The 22,606-nt window shown below is 32.5% G+C and overlaps 1 protein-coding gene across 10 annotated transcripts in view; it reads left to right on the top strand.

Moving 5' to 3' along the window:
- The window catches only part of KLHL1 (kelch like family member 1), a 386,276-nt gene that overhangs the window by 303,889 nt on the left and 59,781 nt on the right, over window positions 1–22,606 (top strand). For 9 of the 10 annotated variants that reach the window (XM_003131017.5, XM_084982469.1, XM_021065654.2 and 6 more), the window contains one exon: window positions 5,869–6,093. In XM_003131017.5, coding sequence (XP_003131065.1) covers window positions 5,869–6,093 — 225 coding nt within the window. Of the gene's footprint in view, window positions 1–5,868; window positions 6,094–10,064; window positions 10,316–22,606 lie in introns of those variants that run through there. The other variant, XM_021065655.2, reaches the window with a different exon arrangement.

The following is a 22,606-nucleotide window of genomic DNA, read 5'->3' as shown; positions in this document are numbered from 1 at the left end:
CAATTTCTCTGGAGTAAGCAAGAGATGGAAGAAGTGAAAATACCAGTGCCTCAGGAAGTTCCAGTGTCTATATTGGGCGGGGAGTGTAGTTATACATTTAATTACTTACTTTTTATTTTGTATAAGATCCAACTTTACAGAAGTATTAGTATAAAATAAAGTATTTTATCTTGTATCAACACTGAAATACACACCAAAAATATTTTCATACTAAATTAAACTTTTGAAAATACTGCGATGTATACATGTGTGAATTTATCTAAGTTCATACCATTGTGCATTTAGTAGAAATGTAAGGGATTTGCTTTGGTTGAAGGAAAATCAGGACTGTGAGAGGCACTGTTCTTTTCTTGACACAAAGCAGCCGCTCAGTGCTATCCTGTATACAGCATGACAGCTGGAAAGCAGAGGCCCCTCTGACTTAGACTATGGCATTTATGAGAGAATATTTACTTTCAAAAAAGAATAAGCAGAGAGATAAAAGCTGAGAATCAAAATGATATATTTTGGAAGTAAAGGAGAGAAAATAAGCGTACATTTGCATTATTACCTTGTTCTGCTTATCTGTGAACACTAAATGTAGCCTAGTTAAAGATATATCAAGTATGCTGATGACACATTAACACCACTTAGCAGTGACTATTCCTTTAGAATGTGATTGATTGAGTGGGCAAGAGAAAGAACTAAAACTATCAGGATTGTATTGCCTCGTTGTTGATGGGTCCTTGCAGACACTGGTCTGTGTGCAGTTCTCATTAACTTGCAGGTGTCTAATCACACAGCCTTACATCTTTCATGTGAACTCAAAGCAAATTTTCTTAATATAGCTAATAATAATAGGAATCTTGGTGAAAAAAATTAGAGAAAGCATTAATTCTTAACTATGAAATAAAAACTTAATTTCCTTGAGATTTTTTATTGAATCATTTTTATTATGGAGCATATATTATGGTATTTGAATATTTAATGGGTACCTTGGATTTTCATATATGTAAAATTTAAAAATTTTCTAACTCTGTGGGGAACTGATATTTTTCTCTTTCTATTCAAAGAACTTGGCCAGATCATTTTATCCTGAATTTTTCTCATCACACTTTCCATCATTGTCAGTATTGTTGAAAGGCAAAAATGGAAATTGAAATAGATAGGTGAAATTAACCACCTTGGCCTGATTTTTAGTTCCTTGGCTTGAACTGGACAAATGATACTATCAAGAACTTTTAAAGAATAGCTTTTCATACTGCAATTCTATAACTGGATAATTTATAAAGCATTTAACTCAATAGTAATCATCATATAAATCTAAGAAAATGATTCACTTACAATTCTGTGTCAGAGAAACCTAAAAATTTGCAACTTGGGGAGGGATAACTTTAAAATACTAAATGGCTTTTTCTAAAGAAAAGCAACATAATAAGGCTTATTCTTTCATCTTTGCCCTTTTGAGGACTGCCCTACTTGATATCTGCCTCAGTAACTTCATTCAGTCACTCAGGTTCCATTTCAGCACGTTTTCTTTGACCTTGAAGTATATCATGGGAGATTACCCGTTCAAAGTCATCAGTTTGCACCAAGCTATAGAAACAACTCAAAACCAGGAATATCATCGCGTCAGCCTAAAATCAGTTTGTTTTGAAGAAAAAAAAAATTATCTTCTGGACTAGATATTGACCTACTGGGCTGTTAAGAAATATTTTATGGGATAACCACGCTTTTCCAAGGGTCTCAGGGGAAGAACGAAATAAAGTTAAGCTATCTTTTCCCGTAACAATCTTTAGAATCAGGAAAGATGCTCATGCGTTAAATTAAATTCTGGTTGTGCACATAGTTCCCAATGAGTCTTGACACCAAGCTTAGTGACAATCTTGACTGTAACCATTTCTGGTGTCTCTTCTGAGGATGGATCAGAGTTAAGATTATAAGTTAAATTCTTCAAAATTTAGTCCAATAATAACTTAATTTTGCCATTTTGTACTCAGACTATGTGGGTCACTTAATTGCACATTGTGTAGGTCTTTCAGTGAATGTGGATTAAATAATAAATTGGTGTGTTATGATAAAATACTATCACAATTATGAAGTCTTGAGTATTGAGTACATTCTTTTTGATCAGTCTCCCTGTGAATGTATAGTACATGATAATGAATATATCATTTTTTAATAAATTAATACCTCCTTTTGCAGGCCCACAGCATAATGTCTATGTGTATTTGTGCGCGCCATTTTCCCTTTCAATCACCCTTGCTGACATTTTCAACAAAGAATAGAAAAATTATATAGCATATATTTTTTTTTTCATTTTGGCTACACCCATGGCTTGTGAAAGTTCCAGGGCCAGGGATCAAACACACCCCACAGCAGCAGCCAGTGCCACTGTAGTGGCTGGAACCCACTGTAGTGACACTGAGGAAAACTTAACCTGCAGCACCATTAGGGGAACTCCTCTAATAAATATTATCTAGAAAATGCTTCTTAAATTTTTTTAAACATTGAAAAAATATCCTTAAAACAAGTCTTTAAAAAAACTTAAAGTAATTTTAATAATAATATAAATAGCAAGGGCTTGGTTTATATTAGGCAAATGTTAGTTATAAAAATAAATATTTAATTGGAAAATGTCAAATATATGGGTTTACATGCAACGAACGCATTAAGAAAATGAATAAATAAAGTGTACTTGTAATAGTGTTTTAATATCTGTGGGATTTTTTTGCTATAAAGTTGTTTTAATACATGAGTTCTTTGCTGTAAAAGAAAATGTAGCTCAGTAATAATGATAGAAAAAATAACCACAAGCTTTGACTTACCTTTTTAAAAATCTTTTTCCTATGAGATCACTAGCATTACCAAAAGCCGTTTTTTAAAAAATAAATTAGTATTTTAGTTCTAGAACTAGAATACATTTATGTCAAACTATTTAAAATAGGAAGTTACAAATCAAATAGTCAACTCCTCCATTTCCTAAATGCTCTATATATTTTATTTCACACACACACACACACACACACACACACACACACACACACACAAACACTATATACTTCCCACAATAGTCACATCAGTTTAAGGTCAACTAAGTGTTTCGATATCAATATCAAAACTACACATTTTCTAAATTTGTTGGAAATTTAATGGGGTTATTTAATTTTAGGAACACAAGTAATCTTTCAACATTAACATGATATTCTTATTGCTTTTCTATTAATTGCCTGTTAATGCATTAGCATATTTCTATTTTAATGTTTCTAATCAAAGAAATTCACTCCGTGTTATATTTATAAGAAGTTTTTGTTGCTAATATTATCAGTCTTTATGTTTTTTAAATTTGTTTATTTTTGATGTATCTATATTTTAGACTTGGATGGTTAGTGATCACATATACATTAATATATAGTCAATAAATTCTGTGTTGTAGATTTTCCTTATTTGACTTTATTTAGGTCCACCTAGAAGTGAAAATTAATCAACTACAATTTAATATTCTAGGATGTATAAATTTTTAATAGAGTGTGACCAAAGGCAGTTTACTTAAAATACCTTTTTTTCTATTAATTAATTTTTATTTTATTTTATTTTAAAAGACCTAAATTCTTGCTTTCCCCTTAGACCACCACTCCTCCCATAAACACAGCAACAACAGCAACATCAACATACGGCATACATACAGTGAGCTCTGTATGGCCTGTAATAAATTGTCAAAGACATGAACTTTATTTCTTTCTCCTCTAATTCTCAAAGTGTTTTTAAAATATTGTATTGAGATATAATTTGCATACATAAAATTGGTTCATTTTATGTGTACATTCAAGGATTTCAAGTAAATTTATTGTGTTGGAACCATCATTACAATCCAATATTAGATCCAAAGGCATCTCTCTCTTGCCCATTTGTACTTAGTCTTCATTACTCCCCTAGCCCCCGGAAACCACTAGTTGGCCTCCTGTCTCTATGGATTTGCCTATTCTGGACATTCCATATAAATGGATTCACAGTTTTCTTTTACTTAGTGTGAGTTTTTCATGTTTCATCCATGTTGCAGTATGAATCAGTATTTCATTCCTTTTGATGAACAAATAATGGTATATAAATATGCATATACCACGTTTGTTTGTGGATGTTGGTTTATTTCCATCTCTGGCTACTCAGTAGCCATTAACTTCACACATTCTCAATGATTTTCTTTTAGAAAGATGACTGTATCAATTTCCTACAAAGGTTTTGACCAAGGTTTTGGAAATTAAGGAAAGTAGTTTTTTACTTATTTACTTCCTTATATACACTTTCTGCTAGAATTTGTCAAGAGATAGTCATAAGAGAGAGGTTTTTGCATACAACTCAATTTTTAGTTTGGCATTCGTGAAATCCCAGTGCTGTCAAGCTTTGAGAATTCAGATGACCTTGAAATTGTTTAATGATTTAGTTCACCTTGGAATTTCAATTTGTACATATTTGAATAAAGCATTCCATATAAAACATAATGAATACGTTTAAACATAAAATCAGCACATTTATTTAAATAATATACCTTATGCTACTAAGTAGTGTGGAATGACTTTTATGAATATTACAGTTTATTTTTATTCTAAAGATAATAATAGCCTTGTAATACTTCATACTTAGTCCTATGAAAATTAATTCTTAATTTAATAATGTCAAAAACAGATTTAATTCATTTAAATTAGTATTTATATTACTACTTTGTTACTTTTGAATAAAAATTGAGCAAAAAATATGATTTTTTACTTCAACTAGCAAAATTTTTCCTGCTAAGTTGTTTATATTTGTTTAGTTCATTGCTGGTTAGGTTTGAAATAGTAAATGAGTCTCAGGAGGAATATTTTCTCTAATTTGCAACCTTGTAATACAAGTAAAATGATCTTTAATGCATAAGTGAAAGTACACAAGAATGTTGACTTATAAATGTGGTTATATTTAATTATTAAAGATGAAACATTGACAAGTCTGTCTAAACTCTTAGATCAAACACTGAAGTAAAATCAGTGTTTGCTGGCTTATATTTTTATTGTATAAACCTAGTTCAGGTAGATGTTTGCAATATGAAGTGTTAACTGAGTCCATTAAAACATACCTCATCATCAATTTAGCTTATTCTTTCAATTTCTATTTTCTTTGTCTGATTTATTATAGAAATTTATATATAAAAAGATTTTAAGAAATGGCAAAAAGACCAAAAAAAAAAGATTTTAGGGAAGATAAGCTATTTTATTTAGACCTATCCTCTTAATTGATAAGGATAGAAGATCATTTTATGTCTCTAAATTCTATTAAGTTATTCCCTGGATGCATTTTTTAAAAATAAGGTTTAAAAATCACAGTTAGCATTTATTTACATATTTTAAAACTGATTTTTAAAACTACCTGTTATTTAAAGGCATAAGAAATTTAAAGAGAAACATGGTAAATAATTTATTAAATTCACTTCACTTTCAGAAATTATACAGGTAACGTACATAGCTTGGTTATTTAAAAGGGCTGTAATAAATTTCTTTTCAGGCTAAGAATTATGTTACACTTTTTTATAACACAGTGTTAAAGAGAAGTTTTAAAATCTATTCACAAAACTGTGCCATGCCCAGTGGTGATTCTATTGAGTAAATAGTTTAGCATGAGACTATTATGTAATTTAAACAAGCTGAATATTTGTGTCTACTTTAATCATCAGTGTCTGCCAAGAAGAGAAAGTAAAGTACTTAAATTTAAATAACTACTCCTTTTGTTTTTCTGCCATTTTTTTCTTCAAGAAAAATGAATGCAACAAGAATATTTCACATTCTAATTTGTACAGTATCTTGGGATGATTGTTGGATTCTTGGTAAATGGTGACTGTTTGATTTTATGTTTTATCAGGAGCTACAACCATAGAGAAATATGATCTCAGAACAAATTTATGGATCCAGGCAGGGATGATGAATGGCAGGAGATTGCAGTTTGGTGTGGCTGTTATTGATGACAAACTCTTTGTAATTGGAGGTCGAGATGGCTTAAAGACACTGAATACTGTTGAATGTTACAACCCCAAAACCAAGACTTGGACCGTCTTACCACCAATGTCAACACATAGACATGGTCTAGGTAAGATCTCTTAATTTACTGATATTATTTATAAAAAACATTTTATTGATAGTAAAAATGTATGCTAAAATATAATATTGCTGTCATCAATTATCATTAACTTTAGGTTAAACTGTGGACTTATTTGGAATATTTACTTTAAATTGTTTATATTTTCCTTTGTTGATCATGTACATTAAACTGTTGAGAGCAATGTTAAATATACCAAAATAAGTAGATCTCACGTTATCCTCAAAGTTTTCACAATCTGACATGCATATAACCTGCAAAAATTATTTGATATCAAGAAAAAAATGCAGAACTCTCAGAGAGATCAAAGCAATGCAGCCTAGAGGAAATAATGATTAATGTGAATAGAGGAAAACTTAATTAATGTGGCTTACTCTCATATTACTAGATAAGTAAGTCTAACTATATCATTGCACTTAATTGATTCCAACTTGAAAATTCCATGGCAAGAAGGCAATCTAGGTTTAGGAAAACAATGACACAGAGACTGGCTCTAGGGCTCAATATGATAGGATTCACTGGATCTCTATGATGGAGTAAATAACCTGGAGACGGAGAGAATTATATTTGGATACAGAAAATCTGGTTGTGAGTTTTTAATCTACCATATGATACTGGCATATTTTCAGGCCAGCAATTAAACTATCAGCGTCCGTTTCATGGTTTGCCACCAATTCAAGGTTGTTAAATGCTGACAACTGTGGAAAGTAACAAATCTAATGCTGACAACTGTGGAAAGTAACATAATGTCTTTCTATCAAAGGAAATCTTGCTTACTCCATTTTGCTCCAGTTTTGGCTGAGACGCCTTCTTGCGACACCCAACCCCCCCCCCCCACTTTCCCAGTAACAATTTGTTTACAATTAGCCAACCGAGAAGAATGTGTGCCCTGATCTGACCAATAAGAAGGGGACAGGTACATCACCTGAATTAGGGATAAATAGGGAGGTCTCTTCTTGTGCATGCTTTTTGAGTACCCACATCCTTTTGCAGAAGTAAAGAGCCTTGTCGATATCTCATGTGTCTCATTTTCTGACACTGACGATCCGAGACATGTCCCCAGCACAATGAATATGAAGTCGCTTATAAATTGTAAAGTCCAGGAGTTCCCATCATGGCTCAATGCTTAACAAACCCAACTAGTATCCATGAAGATATGGGTTCCATCCCTGGCCGTGCTCAGTGAGTTAAGGATCTGGCATTGCCATGAGCTGCATTCTAGGTCACATACGTGGCTCAAATCCAGTGTTGCTATGGCTGTGGTATAGGCTGGCAGCTACAGCTCTGATTTGACCCCTATCCTGGGAACCTCCATATGCTGCAGGTGCAGCCCTAAAAAGACCAAAAAAAAAAAAAATGTAAAGACATATACAAATATTTGAAGAAGAGGAATCTAATATATACAGTTCCTGAATTTGTACTTTTTATCATGTGGATTGTAAGAAGAACAAATTATATTTTCAAAGATCTGAAATATGTCAGATAGTCGACTAAGTACATTTCATATATTTAGAAATACACAGTAGAGAGATATCAGGGTTTAATTGCAAATACACTGATTTAAACATTCATAGGTAGTCAAAATCATAGAGCATTTCAAAAACAAGTATTAATGATAATTCAGCTTTTGAGTTCTTCAGCACTGCAATTCCCATTTTTGTCTACCATCATCTAAGATAAATTTAATTATAAAAATAAATAAAATAGCTCTAAACTAAAGCAATGCACATTTTGTTCTTCTAGTTTTTGCCTTCAAATTGTTCTTGACCTTTGTGCATCATCTTCAGGTTGCTTATTAGTAAAATAAAGGAATAGTAATACATATTTTAGAAAATTTTCAAGCTCCCCAATTTTTTGTTTTAAATAAAAAATGATATAAATTCTTTAAATCAAATAGCCCCCGAGTATAATATGGAAAATATGAACAGCAAATTATTTCTCAGGTAATGTTATATAAAAAGTCTCTTGTATGACATTTTTCAAATATATGGAAGGATTTTGGCTTTCATGTCCATGTAGAAGCTCCAGCTATTTGACTACCTATGTTCCTGTCTAGGGAGATATATAGAGAATAAACAATCTAGATTGGAATTTGGGGAATTTAATGTCTTTCTTTTTAGACAATTGAATTCTTTTCTCTTAGGATATGCTAAAGTTCATTTAGGTAGAATATTTGCATATCAAGAGAACATAGTCGAATTTTTTTCACCAGGAATACACCTTAAGTGGTGTAATTTTGAGTGTTTAAAGTGTATAAGGTATTGGTTTGCCTCAAGTCCTATCATACAAGCTGCTCACCCTTTAGACCCCAGTGATGAGTAGGATGTTAGTCTTAGGTACTGTCCTTTAATTTGTCTTATTTGTTAAACAATTAATTGCATAAGTAAGGTTGTATAGAAAATTTTATAAGGCATTTTATAAGACATGTGATATGTAATGCACCATTTCTCTCAAGTTTTAGTGACTCAATACAGACTCTAGTAGTCCATTATATTCATGTTTAAGCTTCTCCCATTTTGTGCTTTTTTAATCTGCTTTGCTTCCATTATCAAGTAGATCACCTCTCCTTCATATCTCATGTCATTGGCTTCCTCTGTGGTTTACTTGTTAGTGGTTATTGCTTTCTGTCAATTTTCAGAAATGTTCTCCACTACAGTACTCCCCACGATCAGACATGACTGAGTTAGTAGGTAAAATCATACCATAGGACATTGTTTCTGGGGATAATTTTATCTGAAACGGGCTCGTAGTTTGGTAGCAATGCCCAGTACACAGAAAACTCCTTTGGCTTGGATGCCAATCCAAGGTCCAATTAGTTAAAGCCAGATTGACAGCAACACAAGACTCATGTGTATTCTCTGAAAATGCAGAGTGCTTCCTTTAATGATCAGTCACGTTTTTATGATCAGTTGAATAGCTGGAAGTACGGCATTACTTATCATACCCAAATGTAATAAACATCCTTTGCCTAAGATCCTGTTCCTTCAGTACAACATACCAGTCTGTGATTTACCTTCTTCTTTCTTCCAGGAATTTGAGTTACATAGATGTTAGTATTTCTTATTTAATCCTTTATATCCTTTATGTTTAATTGTATATTTTCCTGGATTCCTGTTTAATGAATAATTTTATCATTGAGAACTTCAAATTGTGCTTGACCTGTGTGCATCATGATAGGCATCTTGTGCATTGATGTCTTAATCTCAATTAATTTGTTTTTTACATTCTCACTATCCCTACTTGGTAATTTATTATGATTGTTTTCCTCTTCTTAATGGCATTAGTACCCTCTCTTTTCTCTGAGAGGCTATTTATTATACCTATTTCAAATTCCTATCTGCCTCATTAATTAATTATTTTTATTATAGGTAATCATCTTCCTCCAACACATCTTTTTTGTTAATTTTTTTAACTCAGTGAATTTTATTACATTTATAATTGTACAATGACCATCACAATTTCCAATTCATCTTTTTTCTCTCTCCTCTTACTTTTCTCTTTCTCTTATTAGTCATTTTTTTTCCTCCTCCTCTCCCTCTTCTTTCTCTTCTTTCTCCTCTTCCTTATCTCTCTCCATTCTTCTTCCTTGACTTCTCTTGTAATTCTATTTAACAGTAGTTGTAACCACTGAAATGTGTGAATTTTTAATCATGCACTCATATCGAAATATCAGATACTTTGGATATTTGTATAAAGACCAAGACTTTGTGTCTTTCTAAAACATTCAGAAGTGAGTAGGAAAATTACACCAGAGTATGGAGCCCTGATTTTGCAAGCTGACTTTGCCTAATTCATTTGCTTTTATTCCTAACATGCAGACTTCAGGGACATGACTACTTACCTTCATTTGTACATAAGTATCCTTGAACCTTTCTTCATTATCTGTGATGCCATAACTACAGGGCTGGGAGCTAGGATGGGAAGGGATTTTGCTAAACCAGCAAGTCTGTTTGCTTTTGCAGTTCACACTTCCTCATGCAAGCTGGACTCTTATTACATCCTGATGTTATCCAACAAATCCTGGCCAGTTCCGTGTGGGCACTGCTGTTTCACTGCTTGGAAGTATAGAAGATGCAATAACTCTTTTGAAGAGAATGATGTGGCATAGGAAAAAGAATGCAGATCAATTTTCCTCCAAAATACTCCCCCAAGGCAGTGCCATGTATTTTTTTTTTTCCCCCATTCAGGATGTCACGGCTGACTCTGCTTCTCTAATCACTTTCACAGTCTTGATGTTAGTTTTTAAAATATGTACGATGAGTCTAGCTTTGTTATAATCACCAATATTGGGTTTGAGTGTAAACCAACAGACATAGACACTAGTTCTTTATTTGTTCATAAACTAGAATGTCCCATTTTTAGTTTTTTTTTATTAAAGTATAGTTGATTTATAATGTGCCAATTTCTGCTGTGCAGTAAAATAACTGTCATATGTATATAACACATATTATATATATTATATATAATACATATGTATTATATATGTATACATTCTTATTTTTTAGAGACTAACTCACCATGATCTATTCCAGGAAATTGGATATAGTTCCTTGTGTTATACAGTAGGAAATTATTGTCTATCCATTCTCAATATAAATGTTTTTAACCCTAAACTCCCTGTCCATCAACTCCTTCCCCCTTCCCACTTGGCAACCACAAATGTTTTCTCCATGTCTGTGAGTCTGTTTCTGTTTTGTACATCAGTTCAGTTTCACCATATATTAGATTCCACATATAATTGATATATGAAATTTATCCTTTTCTTTCTGACTTACTTCACTTAGTATAATTAATCTCTAATTGTATCCATGTTGCTGCAAACCACATTATTTCATTTTTTATGACTTAGTAGTACTCCATATATGTACCACATCGTCTTAACCCATTCATCTGTTAATGGACATTTAGGTTGTTTCCATGTCTTGGCTATTATAAATAGTGCTGTACAGAATTTCTCATTTATTTGCCATCATAAACCAATACCTATATTGTGGTATGCAGTGAGATAACAATATTGACTATGTATCACATATTATGCATTCAGGTACAAGAGCTAGAATATAAAATAAAATTTTAAAATATAAAAACTTGAAATAACTTCTTTAATTTATATAGTTTTCTGTCATCTTGATCTGCTTGGAAAAAAAATTTCTTACATCATTGCACAGAAAAGATATGAGTTATTTGGTTGCTAAAGTTTAAGATGTGGTCAAAATATTTTATGGCTATTAATAAATGAATAATTATCATTCTGCTGGATAAAATAGCATATAAAATTGTATTCAAATTAAGTCTGTGACAATAAGGGAGTGATGCGTCTGTCTAGAGAATTAAACTAATTAAGATCATAGTTATCTCACTATGCTAAGAATTTTAATTTTATCATGTATGTCTTTGAAACACATAATTCTATATATCATATCTTCCTATTTTACATTATATAAACTTGAATAAGACATTACTATAATACACTGTTTGCAATCAAGTCATTTTTAGGAGAAATTGATAAATGTCAATATAGTCACTGTTTATTATGGATTTTCTATATGCCATGTTCCATGTTGTATGTTAAATATATGGTGGGCATTGTTTTTGTTTTTGTTTTGTTTTATTAGTTTTCAGTTGAGATACGATTTAAGTGCTAAAGTGTAGAGTTGAGTTATTTTAGTCTATTCACAGAGTTGTGCAGCCTTCACCACTGTCAAACTCCAAGAAAACATTTTTGTCATCCTAAACAGAAACCCTGTAACCAATAGCAGTCACTTGTCACTGTAGCATATCTCTATCCCTAAGCAAAAATTAATATATTTTCTGTCTATAGAATTGCCCATTGCCAATTTTGGACATTTCATATTAATAGAATCACATAATTTGTGGCTTTTTTGTATGGCTTCTCTCACATAGCATAAATATTTTCAAGTTCCATCCATTTTGTTGCATGTATCAGTACTTCATTACTTTTTCAGTTGAGTAATATTCTGCTGTTATGATTTATCACATTTTGTTTATACATCATTAACATTTGGATTGTTTCCACTTTTTGGTTATTATGAATAAAACTGCTATGATCATTCATGTATGCATTTTTGTGTGAGTATATGTATACATATATATATACACATACATATATATGTCAAAATTGTTGAATCATGTTGTAACTCCCCATCTTTAAGTTTTGGAAGAACTGCTCAGGTGTTTTCCAGAATAACTGCTCCATTATCTATCTCCTAAGCAATATATGAAGATGCCAAATTTGCACATTCTTGAAAATAGATAATCTCAATTCTTATTTTATTAAAATGGTCATCTATATAAAGTAGTATCTCATAGTTCTATAGAGATTTCTCTAATGAATAATTTTGAGGAAATTTTCATGTGCTGATAGGACTTTTATGTATCTCATTTGGGTAAATTTTTATTCAAATACTTTAACTAGTTTTTGTTTGGACTATTTTCCCTTTTATTGTTGAGTTGTAGTTGTTTAGTTGATATTCTGTATATTAGTCCTCTGTCAGAAATAATATTTGCAAATATCTTATCCCTTTCTATGGGTTCCAATAGCTTTCTTGATACTATCTTTGAAGCACAAACATATTAACTTGAGAAAGTCTAATTTAATTTTTTTCTTCTGTTACTTGTGCTTTTGGTGGTATATCAGAGAAAATGTCTAATCTATGGTCATAAAATTTATGCCTATGTTTTCTTTTACAATTTTTATATTTTTATGTCTTAAATTTAAAAACATGATACATTTTGAGTTTTTTTTAAAATATGGTATGAGATAGCAATTCAACATGATTCTTTTGTATATTGATCTAGCATTATTTGTTGAATAAAATTCCTATTGAATTACCCTGACACCATACTCAAAAATCAATTGGCCATAAATATGAGGGTTTACTTATAGATACTCAATTCCATTCCATTAATATCTGTGCCTATCTTTATGCCAGCACAATAATGCCTTGATTACTGTAGCTGTGTAGTAAGTTCTGTAATTGGATAAACTCAGCCCTCTGACTTTACTCTTTTTTTTTTGACTTTACTTTTTTTTTTCCCCAAAATTTTGTGAGCTATTCTGTCTCTTGCATTTCCATACAAATTTTAGAATAAGTTTCTAAATGTCTGCAGAAAAATAGCTGGGATTCAGATATTGATGGTGTTAAATCTGTAGATTAATTTGTGAGCTTTGCCGTCTTATTAATACTGTCTTCCAATCAATGAGCATTATGTTCTATTTACTTAGGTCCACTTTCTTTCACTTCCTTTGCTAAATATTTTATTATATCTGATGTTATTGTAAATGTTATGACTTCATATTCATTTTCTGATTTTTCATTGCTAGTGTCTATAAATACAAGTTTATATTTATATACTGAGCTTGAATCCTGAAAATTTGCTGAACATTTTTATTAAATTAGTAGATTTTTGTTGATTTCTTAATATTTAAGATATTAGTCTGTAGTTTTCTTTTCTTGTGATGTCTTCATCTGACTTGAGACTCAAGGTAATGCTGACCTGATAAAATGATTTGGGGAATGTTCACTGATCTATCCTCTGGAATAGTTTGTGAGGACTCATGCTATTTCTTCTTTAAACTTTTAATACAACTCATCACTAAAGCCAAGGGAACCTGGGTGGGCTTTATTTAGTGAAAAGTTTTTAAATTACTAATTACTCTTTACTTTTTATTGGTATATTTGGATTGTCAGTTTCTTCTTGAGTCTGCAGAACAGCAAAATAAAATCTTGGTTTCCTTCTTTGTTTTGCTCATTAGAGTTTTAAAGTTCCTGTTGGGACTCACTTATCAGCCAAATTTAGTTTGTATGTATCAATCTTAGTTTTTCAGAGTCAGGAAAAAAAAAAGTAAAACAATTATTGGCAACTATAGTAGAAAGCAGCTCTGTGAATATTCTCAAATAAGGATATTCAGATGCTGAGGAAATGTAGAAAAAATAGTCAATGTTTACTGAAACTTTGATATCTTTTACCCATAACCACCTTATAATATAAATATTTTGTTGCCATTTTAAGATTTAAAAAACTCATAAGCAAAATAGTTAATTTTCTCAGTGTCTCATCATCTTCCTAGGAAGACTTTTAATGTTAAACTAAGCTTTTTTGATTCCAAAGTCATAATATTTCTAATACAACATGTTGTTGCCAATAAACTAATAATATTAATGATATATATTTAATTATATTCTCCAGTAATTACATTTCCTATATTTTTTACTTTAATTTATCAATTAAAACTCATTCTACCATTTTATCTGCACAAAACATCAATTCAATATCTATGAGTATCTGAATGAAAATGATGATTGTAAGAATTCCTGTAGAATGATTTTGAGAAATAATTCAACCAAAGAACTTTAGATTTGAAGGATTTGTCTATTAGATATAGATAAAATAAGTAGGTAGAAAAATAGACTAGATAGATAAATTCTGTGCTGATACACTGTTCATATATATTCTCCAATCCTAATGTGAGTGAAAAGGGAAAACACTGACAGAGCCAAGTTTGTTATTTTCATATCAGTGATTTTGATACAGTTGAAATGATACAATTTGAACTACTATATTAGGACAAAAAGACCTTTATATTCTGCCACTTAAGGATTATCTAACTTATTGGCTGGTCCACCATCCAGTCTTCCTAATGCAAAAGCCTTCTATGCATATAGACTCTAGGAATTTACTACTTGATATTATGGATCTACAAGCTATCAAGATTCCTAGATATATTTTAGGGATTAAAAGAAAAAATATGTATGTATATATGACATTCTCTGAAAACCCAGACATAGTTCAGCTTCCAGTAGAAAACGTACAGGATATAAAGACCATAAGTATATTTGGGGAGTTCCCATTATGGCTCAACAGTAATTAAAGTGACTAGTATCCATGAGGATGTGGGTTTGATCCCTGACTTCACTCAGTGGATTAAGGATCTGGTGTTGCTGTGAACTGGGGTGTAGGTCAAAGATGTGGCTCGGATCCTGCATTGCTGTGGCTGTGGTATATGCTGGCAGCTACAGCTCTGATTCAACCCCTCACCTGGGAACTTCCATATATCCCAGGAGTGGTCCTAAAAAGACAAAAAAAAAAGTATTTTGTATCCTTCAATAGATGCCATAATATAGTCATCCTTAAAATAATCAGTTTAAAAAAGAGAAAAAAGAAAAATATGACGCATCTTTAAATTTAAGATGTTTGCTGCCATTAAATATTAAATAAAACTTTTGGAAAAATAAAATTAGCATAGTCTCTTTAAAATCATTAAGAGGAAATTAATTAAAAGTATGGTAAAACAGATGAGACAAAAATTCAATAATGAGGAAGTATGATATCCTATCCATGATAGTTTTAGAAAAAGAGTACTGAGAAAGTGGGAGAGAAAAATAAGAAATAGGAGTTCCCTCTGTGGCTCAGTGGTTACTGAATCCAACTAGGAACATGAGGTTGCAAGGTTCGATCCCTGGCCTCACTCAGTGCGTTAAGGATCCAGCGTTGCCATGAGCTGTGGTGTAGGTCGCAGACATGGCTCAGATCCCACATTGCTGTAGCTATGGTATAGGCCAGGGCTACAGCTTTGATTAGACCCCTAGCCTGGGAACTTCCATATGTTGCAGTTGTGGCCCTAGAAAAGACAAGCAAAAAAAAAAAGAAGAAGAAATAAACAGAGAATTCCTCTGAAGTATAACACATGGCCTCTGTTGACCTGAAACAAATAGAGTGTCAGGTATTTCTTTAGCAAGAATGGGTTGGTTTATCTGGGATCAGCACAGAATTGTAATTGTGAGGCATGTGAAAGTTCCCACACAGCAAGGGAAGTTAGATATTTTTCAGAGGGGGAAAGAAAGTTGGGAGGTTATAGTAAACAAAGCATCCATGATTTTTCATTATCTTAGTCTTTGCCAGGAAAGAAGTGTCCTTCATCCCATTGGGTGCTCTTGTTCTCCCAGGGCCTGAAAACTCCCCCTTCTAGTGCCCCAGTTCTAATTCAATGAGATTTTTGTTTATCAATTTTTTACATTCTCCCCATTCATCGAGAACTTTCTCTGAAAACAATGCTGATCAAGAGTCCGCTTTTCTAGTTTCAGAGGGTTTTTTGTCTCTAAATATGAGGAAACAACTTTCCTGGGTATACTGTCTCATATCAGAAGGCAAATGCAGAGATTGGAAGCTTTTTAAGGTTGCATTCAAGTAACAAGGTGGGGTTGAAGGCACTTTTTATCTAAAGTCCATATATTATTACAGTCATAGATATGATAGATCATCTGAAGCTTTGACAAAAACATTTGTAATAGGCTTAATTTTAAAGGGACAAATTCTGACAATTTCAGAGGAAAAGAGAGTGGGGAGGGTTTCAGGAGAAAGAAGGAGTTGGGTAAGAGAATTGCTATGGGGAAATTTAAGGTATAGTGGAAGTATGGACAATAAAATGGGAAGGAAGAAGATGGACCCAAAGGTGGAGTCTGGCCATGAGGAACCCAGGCAGAGCAACAAGTTGGCTCTGGAGCTGGAGCCTGATAAAAGGAAGCTAAGGAAGAAGACGAGCCTCAGGCTTTGCAAATCATTTATTTGGCTTGGTTAATCCTAAAATCTTATTTCACAGAGAGGTAATATTAGACTCTTGATAGTATTGAGATGTCTCAAAATAACAATCAGAATAAACTTTTATTCAGTTCTGGAAACTTTTGAACTGTGGCAGTCCTGTTCAGTTTTAAGGAAATTAAGTTTGAGGATTTCAAACTCTTTTCCATGATGGCCACTGATATTTGAAATTGCCCTTGGTCGGGTCTGTACGTTTAATTAGAAAAGCACATGGGGAAGAAACATGTATTTTAAACATAAAATTGACAGGAGTCCCTGGGTGGGATGGAGGGGACCCTCAAAATTATTAGAAAAATCTGGGATCCCCATTTCTCAGAGGTTTTCCTTTAGAGTAAAGAACAATTTTTAAACCACTCAAAAAGTTTGCAACACAAACAGCTAGATTCAAACAGCTTGCTAGCTAAATTTAGCCAGTCCTAAGGAGACAGTGTAGTCCCTGTGAGCCCAAAACAAAGGCTCTTTTATCTAGGCTCCAGAGAAAAGCTAATTCCAAAGGAATAGGCTGTATGTTGAATAACGATGGAGTTTCAGAAAAACCCCTGTTCCCTAAGGAATGGGTTGAAGTCTAGAAGGTTTAGGAGAGGCAGACCCTTGTCCTGAAGGGAATCGCCCAAAGGTGAGCCAATTTCAGTGAAATAGTCTGAACTCAAATTTAGACCAAATTACCAAACATACAGGCAAAGGTTTAACCAGAAAGACAAAAACCTTTAAATCATGTATTTTTCATTTTTTAAAAATTTTATTGAAGTATAGCTGATTTACAATGCTGTGATAATTTCTGCTGCAAGACAAAGTAATTCAGTTATACATGTACACATCTATTCTCTTTTAGATTCTTTTCCCACATAGATCATCACAGAATATTGGTTAGAATTCTCTGTGCAATACAGCAGGTCTCTGATGTGCAATCCTTCCATATGACTCAGTGTGCAAACGCCAATCTCAAACCCTTAGTCCATCCCCTACACCCAACCTGTCCCCTTTGGTAACCATAAATTTTTCAAAGTCACTAAATCTGTTTCTGTTTTACAAATAAGTTCATTTTTATCCTTTTTTTAAGATTCCACATGTAAGTAATAGGACATTTTCTTTCACCATCTGACTTACTTCATTTAGTATGATAATGTCTAGTCCATCTTTGTTCACCTAAATGTCATTATTTCATTCATTTTTATGGCTGATTAATATTCTGAATAAGGCCTTATTCAAATGCAAAGAAGAAAATTACAAGTGCCAAGAGGGTATGAGCTAGGATCACAGAAAGGTGTTCTTTCAAATTCCAGGACCAGCAAGAAAAGCAGTGAATGACAGTGGGATTAATTGTGGGTATAACACCTGTTTTCTCTCCAGCCTTGGAGCCTTTAGCGGTCCTCTTTGGTCCTTTTATAACCTAAATAAAATGACTGCCAGATATTTCTCAAGTAAAAATTGGCTTATATGGGATCAGCAGAGAACCACGATCAGGCTTTGCATACACCATGAGCCATGTGCAAGAGCCAGCACAGGAAGGGAAGGTGAGGTTGTCTTAGAGGGGAAAGAAGTTGGGAGGTTAAAGAAGAGTCAATAGCTTTTCATGGGCAGAATAATTGCCCAGAAAAGAAGTCTTTCCTTTTCCTGTTGGGCTCTGCTATTGTCACCAGATGTGAGGGCTCCCTTTGCTGGTCTCCCAGCTACATTTAACTGAAGTTTTTTGATTGATTGTTTGTTTGTTTGTTTACTACTCTAAAATGAGTAGCCCAGAAAGCAACCAGAAAAATGAGTGAAGAAAGAGCAAATTTAGTCTGTCTCTATCACACTTCAGAATGTCAAGAATAAAAAGATGATATCTTCCAAAGAGGGAAAAATCACACTTAGGCTAATGAGAAGAGTAACTATGAATAGACAACACTGAAATAACCACAATGAAATACTCAAGTTCATAACAAAGGAAGGATGATCAGATTGATGTCTGGCTTTTTATTATCCAATCTATGCCAGAGTTCCCATTATGGCTCAGCAGTAGTGAACCCCACTAGCATCCATCATGACATGGGTTTGGTCCCTGGCCTCGCTCAGTGGGTTAAGGATCTGGGGTTGTTGTGAGCTGTGGTGTAGGTCAGAGATTCAGCTTGGATTCTGAGTTGCTGTGGCTGTGGTGTAGGCCAAAAACTGCAGCTCCGATTCGACCCCTAGCCTGAGAAATTCCATAAACTGCAATTGTGGCCCTACAAAAGCAAAGAAATTTAAAAAATCTATGCTAGCAAATAATAAATGCATTCTTCAAGCTTCTGATAGTCAAAGGTTTTTCAACTTATTTACATTAAGTCAAACTGTTACTCATGTATGAAGGAGAAAAAGGGCATCTTTAGACATTTTGGTTCTGCTGATTTCAGGAAGGACATGAACCTCAAAATTCATTCTCATAAACTTGAGCCAGAAAAATAAAAAGAGCATCTTAAGAACAATTATTATTCTAATGTTAGGATTCAAAGATCTCCTTCACTAACAGGAAAGGTGGAGGATAAACAGTTGTACATTCACAGAGTTCTTGACCTCATTGGAGAAATCGGTCATTAGATGGTCACTTTGTAAAAACAAAATATGGGACTCCTTCCCACCAGCAAAGACTTGAGTAGTCCCGATATGTCACTGAACTGTCCTCCTCCTTGTTGTTTAAGAACTCTGATTCCACTTCTGGCCTGTTATTCTTGACTAAAGGATAATTGCTAAAGCAACCTGAGAATGTTGCACTCAGAACAGAGGATGAGGTAGGCCAGTGGGGCATCTGCTTATATGCATCCAGAAATGCTCAGAAGCTAGGGGAACAAAACAAATGTGGTTTCACAAAGCAACTAGGAGAAATGTGATGTTAAAATTAAAATATTAAGAAACTTTTAAAAACAAATATCAAGTATTTAAATTAAGAAAATTCCTGATTATATATATGAAGAAAGAGAACCCAAAGTGGCACTTATTATCAGTCTTTTACCCAGCTTTTATAAACTGTACTTCTAACAAGTAATAAATGGAGTGAAGATAATATCAACCTAAGAAAACCTTGCATTAATTTGTAATACACACCTATAGACCAGAAAATCTCATTTTAAATCATGAGTTTTTATTGTCTTTGAAGGAATACTTGCTTCAGCTTAGCTTCTGTTTCTTCATTTATATCAGTATATGTTTATCTTCTTCAGGTCTCTCTTGCTTAAAAATTAGCATTTCTCACAAGACCAAGAGGGCCTAGGTTTCTTTAAAATTTTCGCAATTTTCACAAGTAAACAAAATTCAAAACTGCCCACTCAGTTTTATGTATCAGATTTTTAAAAAAAAAGACATCATGAAAAGAAAAAATATATAATAAATTTGGGGATAAAAATAAAATATTTAACTCTTTCAATTATATATATATATATATATATAAAATTACACATACTAATACACAAATATAGATTCAGGTCCAAAATTTTCAATACTTAGGCATGTGTGACAAAATAGAGAAATTTCTGAATAGGATATGAAATATAAAAAGAAGTTTTTAGAGCAGGTGACTATAGTTTTCATTTGAAACTTTAATATTTGAGTAAACAGAAAATCATAAGGTAACTTTTCCTCAGCAGATGTGATATAAACAGATGTGCATAGAGTTTAAAGAATATTTAAAAACTTAATTCCTTTAGTTTAATTTTATCAGTTCATGGAAATATCTTGTACACAACATTAGCAATACCAGCAAAAAGAAAGAAATGAAGGAGAGAAAGAGGGAAGGATAAAGGAAGAAAAAATAAACAATAATAAATTTTAAGACCCTTTTCAACAGAATGTGATTTTATACACTATGATTTATAAACTCTAAATATTAGTGAAATCCTCTTTGTCTTCTGTGAGCCTATCACCCATTGAATGCTAAGCTTAGATATTTCCTGGTGAGTTTCCAGTGAATTATGTTTTGTTCAAATAAATTCTTATGGTTGCACTCATGGTATATGGAAGTTCCTGGGCCAGGGATTGAATCTGAGCCTCATCTGTGACCTACACTAGGCTGGGGATCAAACCCATACCTTTGCAATGACCCAAGCTGCTGAGCTGGATTCTTAACCCATTGCACCACAGCAGGAACTTAAAAAAAAATTATTGAAGACTTTTTAAGGCTAAGAATTCCATTAGCGCTGGGGGAAAAAATGAATAAGAAAGAGGACCAACTAGTATATAGAACTGGTGTCCTTCTATTTATACACACCAGTTCTATATACTAGTTGTAAAGGTTTTCTTAAAAATAAAAATTATTCATTCAGACACAAAGATTCTGTGATTTATTTATTATGAAATACTCTTTTATTAAATCTATTATTCATTTCTGGATGTAAAATTTTATCTATTTATTCTTTTTAGGACTGTACCTGCAGCATGCGTAGGTTCCCAGGCTAGGGGTTGAATTGGAACTACAGCTGCTGGCCTACACCACAGCCACAGCAATGCTGGATCCAAATCACATATACAACCTACACAACAGCTCACAACAATGCTGGATCCTTACCCACTAAGCAAGGCCAGGGATTGAAACTGCATCCTCATGGATGCTAGACAGATTCATTTCCACTGACCCATGATGGGAATTCCATGGAAGTAAAATTTTATATCACAAGATGTATGACTGATCCTCCTCATGGTTCTTCTGCTATCTGCGGCTATCTTGTCTTTTAAACAGTCAGGAATTGTATATTATCTTTCTACATGATATTGTATTGACAATGGTGTCAAAATTTGTGGACTGAGTAGAAAAAATTTCTTGGAAAAATGCTAATAAAGGCTAGTGGAAGATCTTCTAGAGTGCTGACCCTTGAAACTAGGATCTAAATACTGTTCCCTCTTTATGCAAAATCTTGAGAAATATGCCGGTTTAATCTAAGATTCACAATATTACTTTTCTCTTCCTGAGAAATTGGTCAGTTTATCTCTCAATAAAATTGTAGATAATGTAATTAACTAAGTTTTCCTCTGTAAACTAAATGTTATAAAGTCTAGAATTAAATATAATTAATATAAAAAATATGCATTTTTGTAGTAATTTCACATTCAGGTTTACTTTTTCTTTACTTTTTTAAAAAATCTTTTTTAGCACCTAGTTTTAATAAAATATATCCATCTCTATTTTATATATTTTTGGAATTACCTTAATTTTTCAAAAATAAAATGAGATATTAGGGCAAAGATAAGGCTAGCAGAATTGGTCTAGCTAAATTCAAGGAAGATTTTTGTAAGAATATTCATTTGTTAAATTATTCCACCATTCGAGTAGAATTAATGTTGTACTACTACATACTACAATACTCATGATAGAGTAAAAAGATGAACAACATTTTATACTTAAGGATCTTATAGCTGAATAGGGAGACCAAAAAATTTAAAAGGCAATTAAAATAAAGTGTTACAAGTAGAATAATTGTTGTGATCACAATGTGTTAAGTCAGAATGGATAGTGAGAAAAGGATTCTAAAGAGAGGTGATGCCAAAACTGAATCATAAAGTATTAACATGCCAAAAAAACCACATTTCAGTCAACAAAGCAACATATGTAAAAACACAAATGTGAAAAGGAAGCATAGAATATTTGAGTAAAAAAAACACAAGATTATTGGAAAACAAAGTAGTTTTAATAATTTTGGATTATCACATGAATATATTTTAAAATATAATAAATATCCTTTTTCATGTTGAATCTGCAGTTATTTCAGATACAGAAAAATATATAACCTCTCTAACCCCACTCTTTAATATTTTAATTAAAATTTTACATTTAATAACAAAATATTTATTTTTAAGTAATTTCTTGTCCATAATTGGCTTGGTATATTTGAATTCAGCACAGATTTAAATAGCAAATGTATAAATTCACTTGACATAT

This window comes from Sus scrofa, chromosome 11 (genome assembly GCF_054392235.1).
Source record: "Sus scrofa isolate SSC_HxYL_T2T_F1_AM1 chromosome 11, Sscrofa_HxYL_maternal_Yorkshire_Landrace_v2.0, whole genome shotgun sequence".
NCBI lineage: Eukaryota > Metazoa > Chordata > Mammalia > Artiodactyla > Suidae > Sus > Sus scrofa.
The sequence above is the reverse complement of the archived record's forward strand: the minus strand, read 5'-3'. Positions and strand labels throughout refer to the sequence as shown.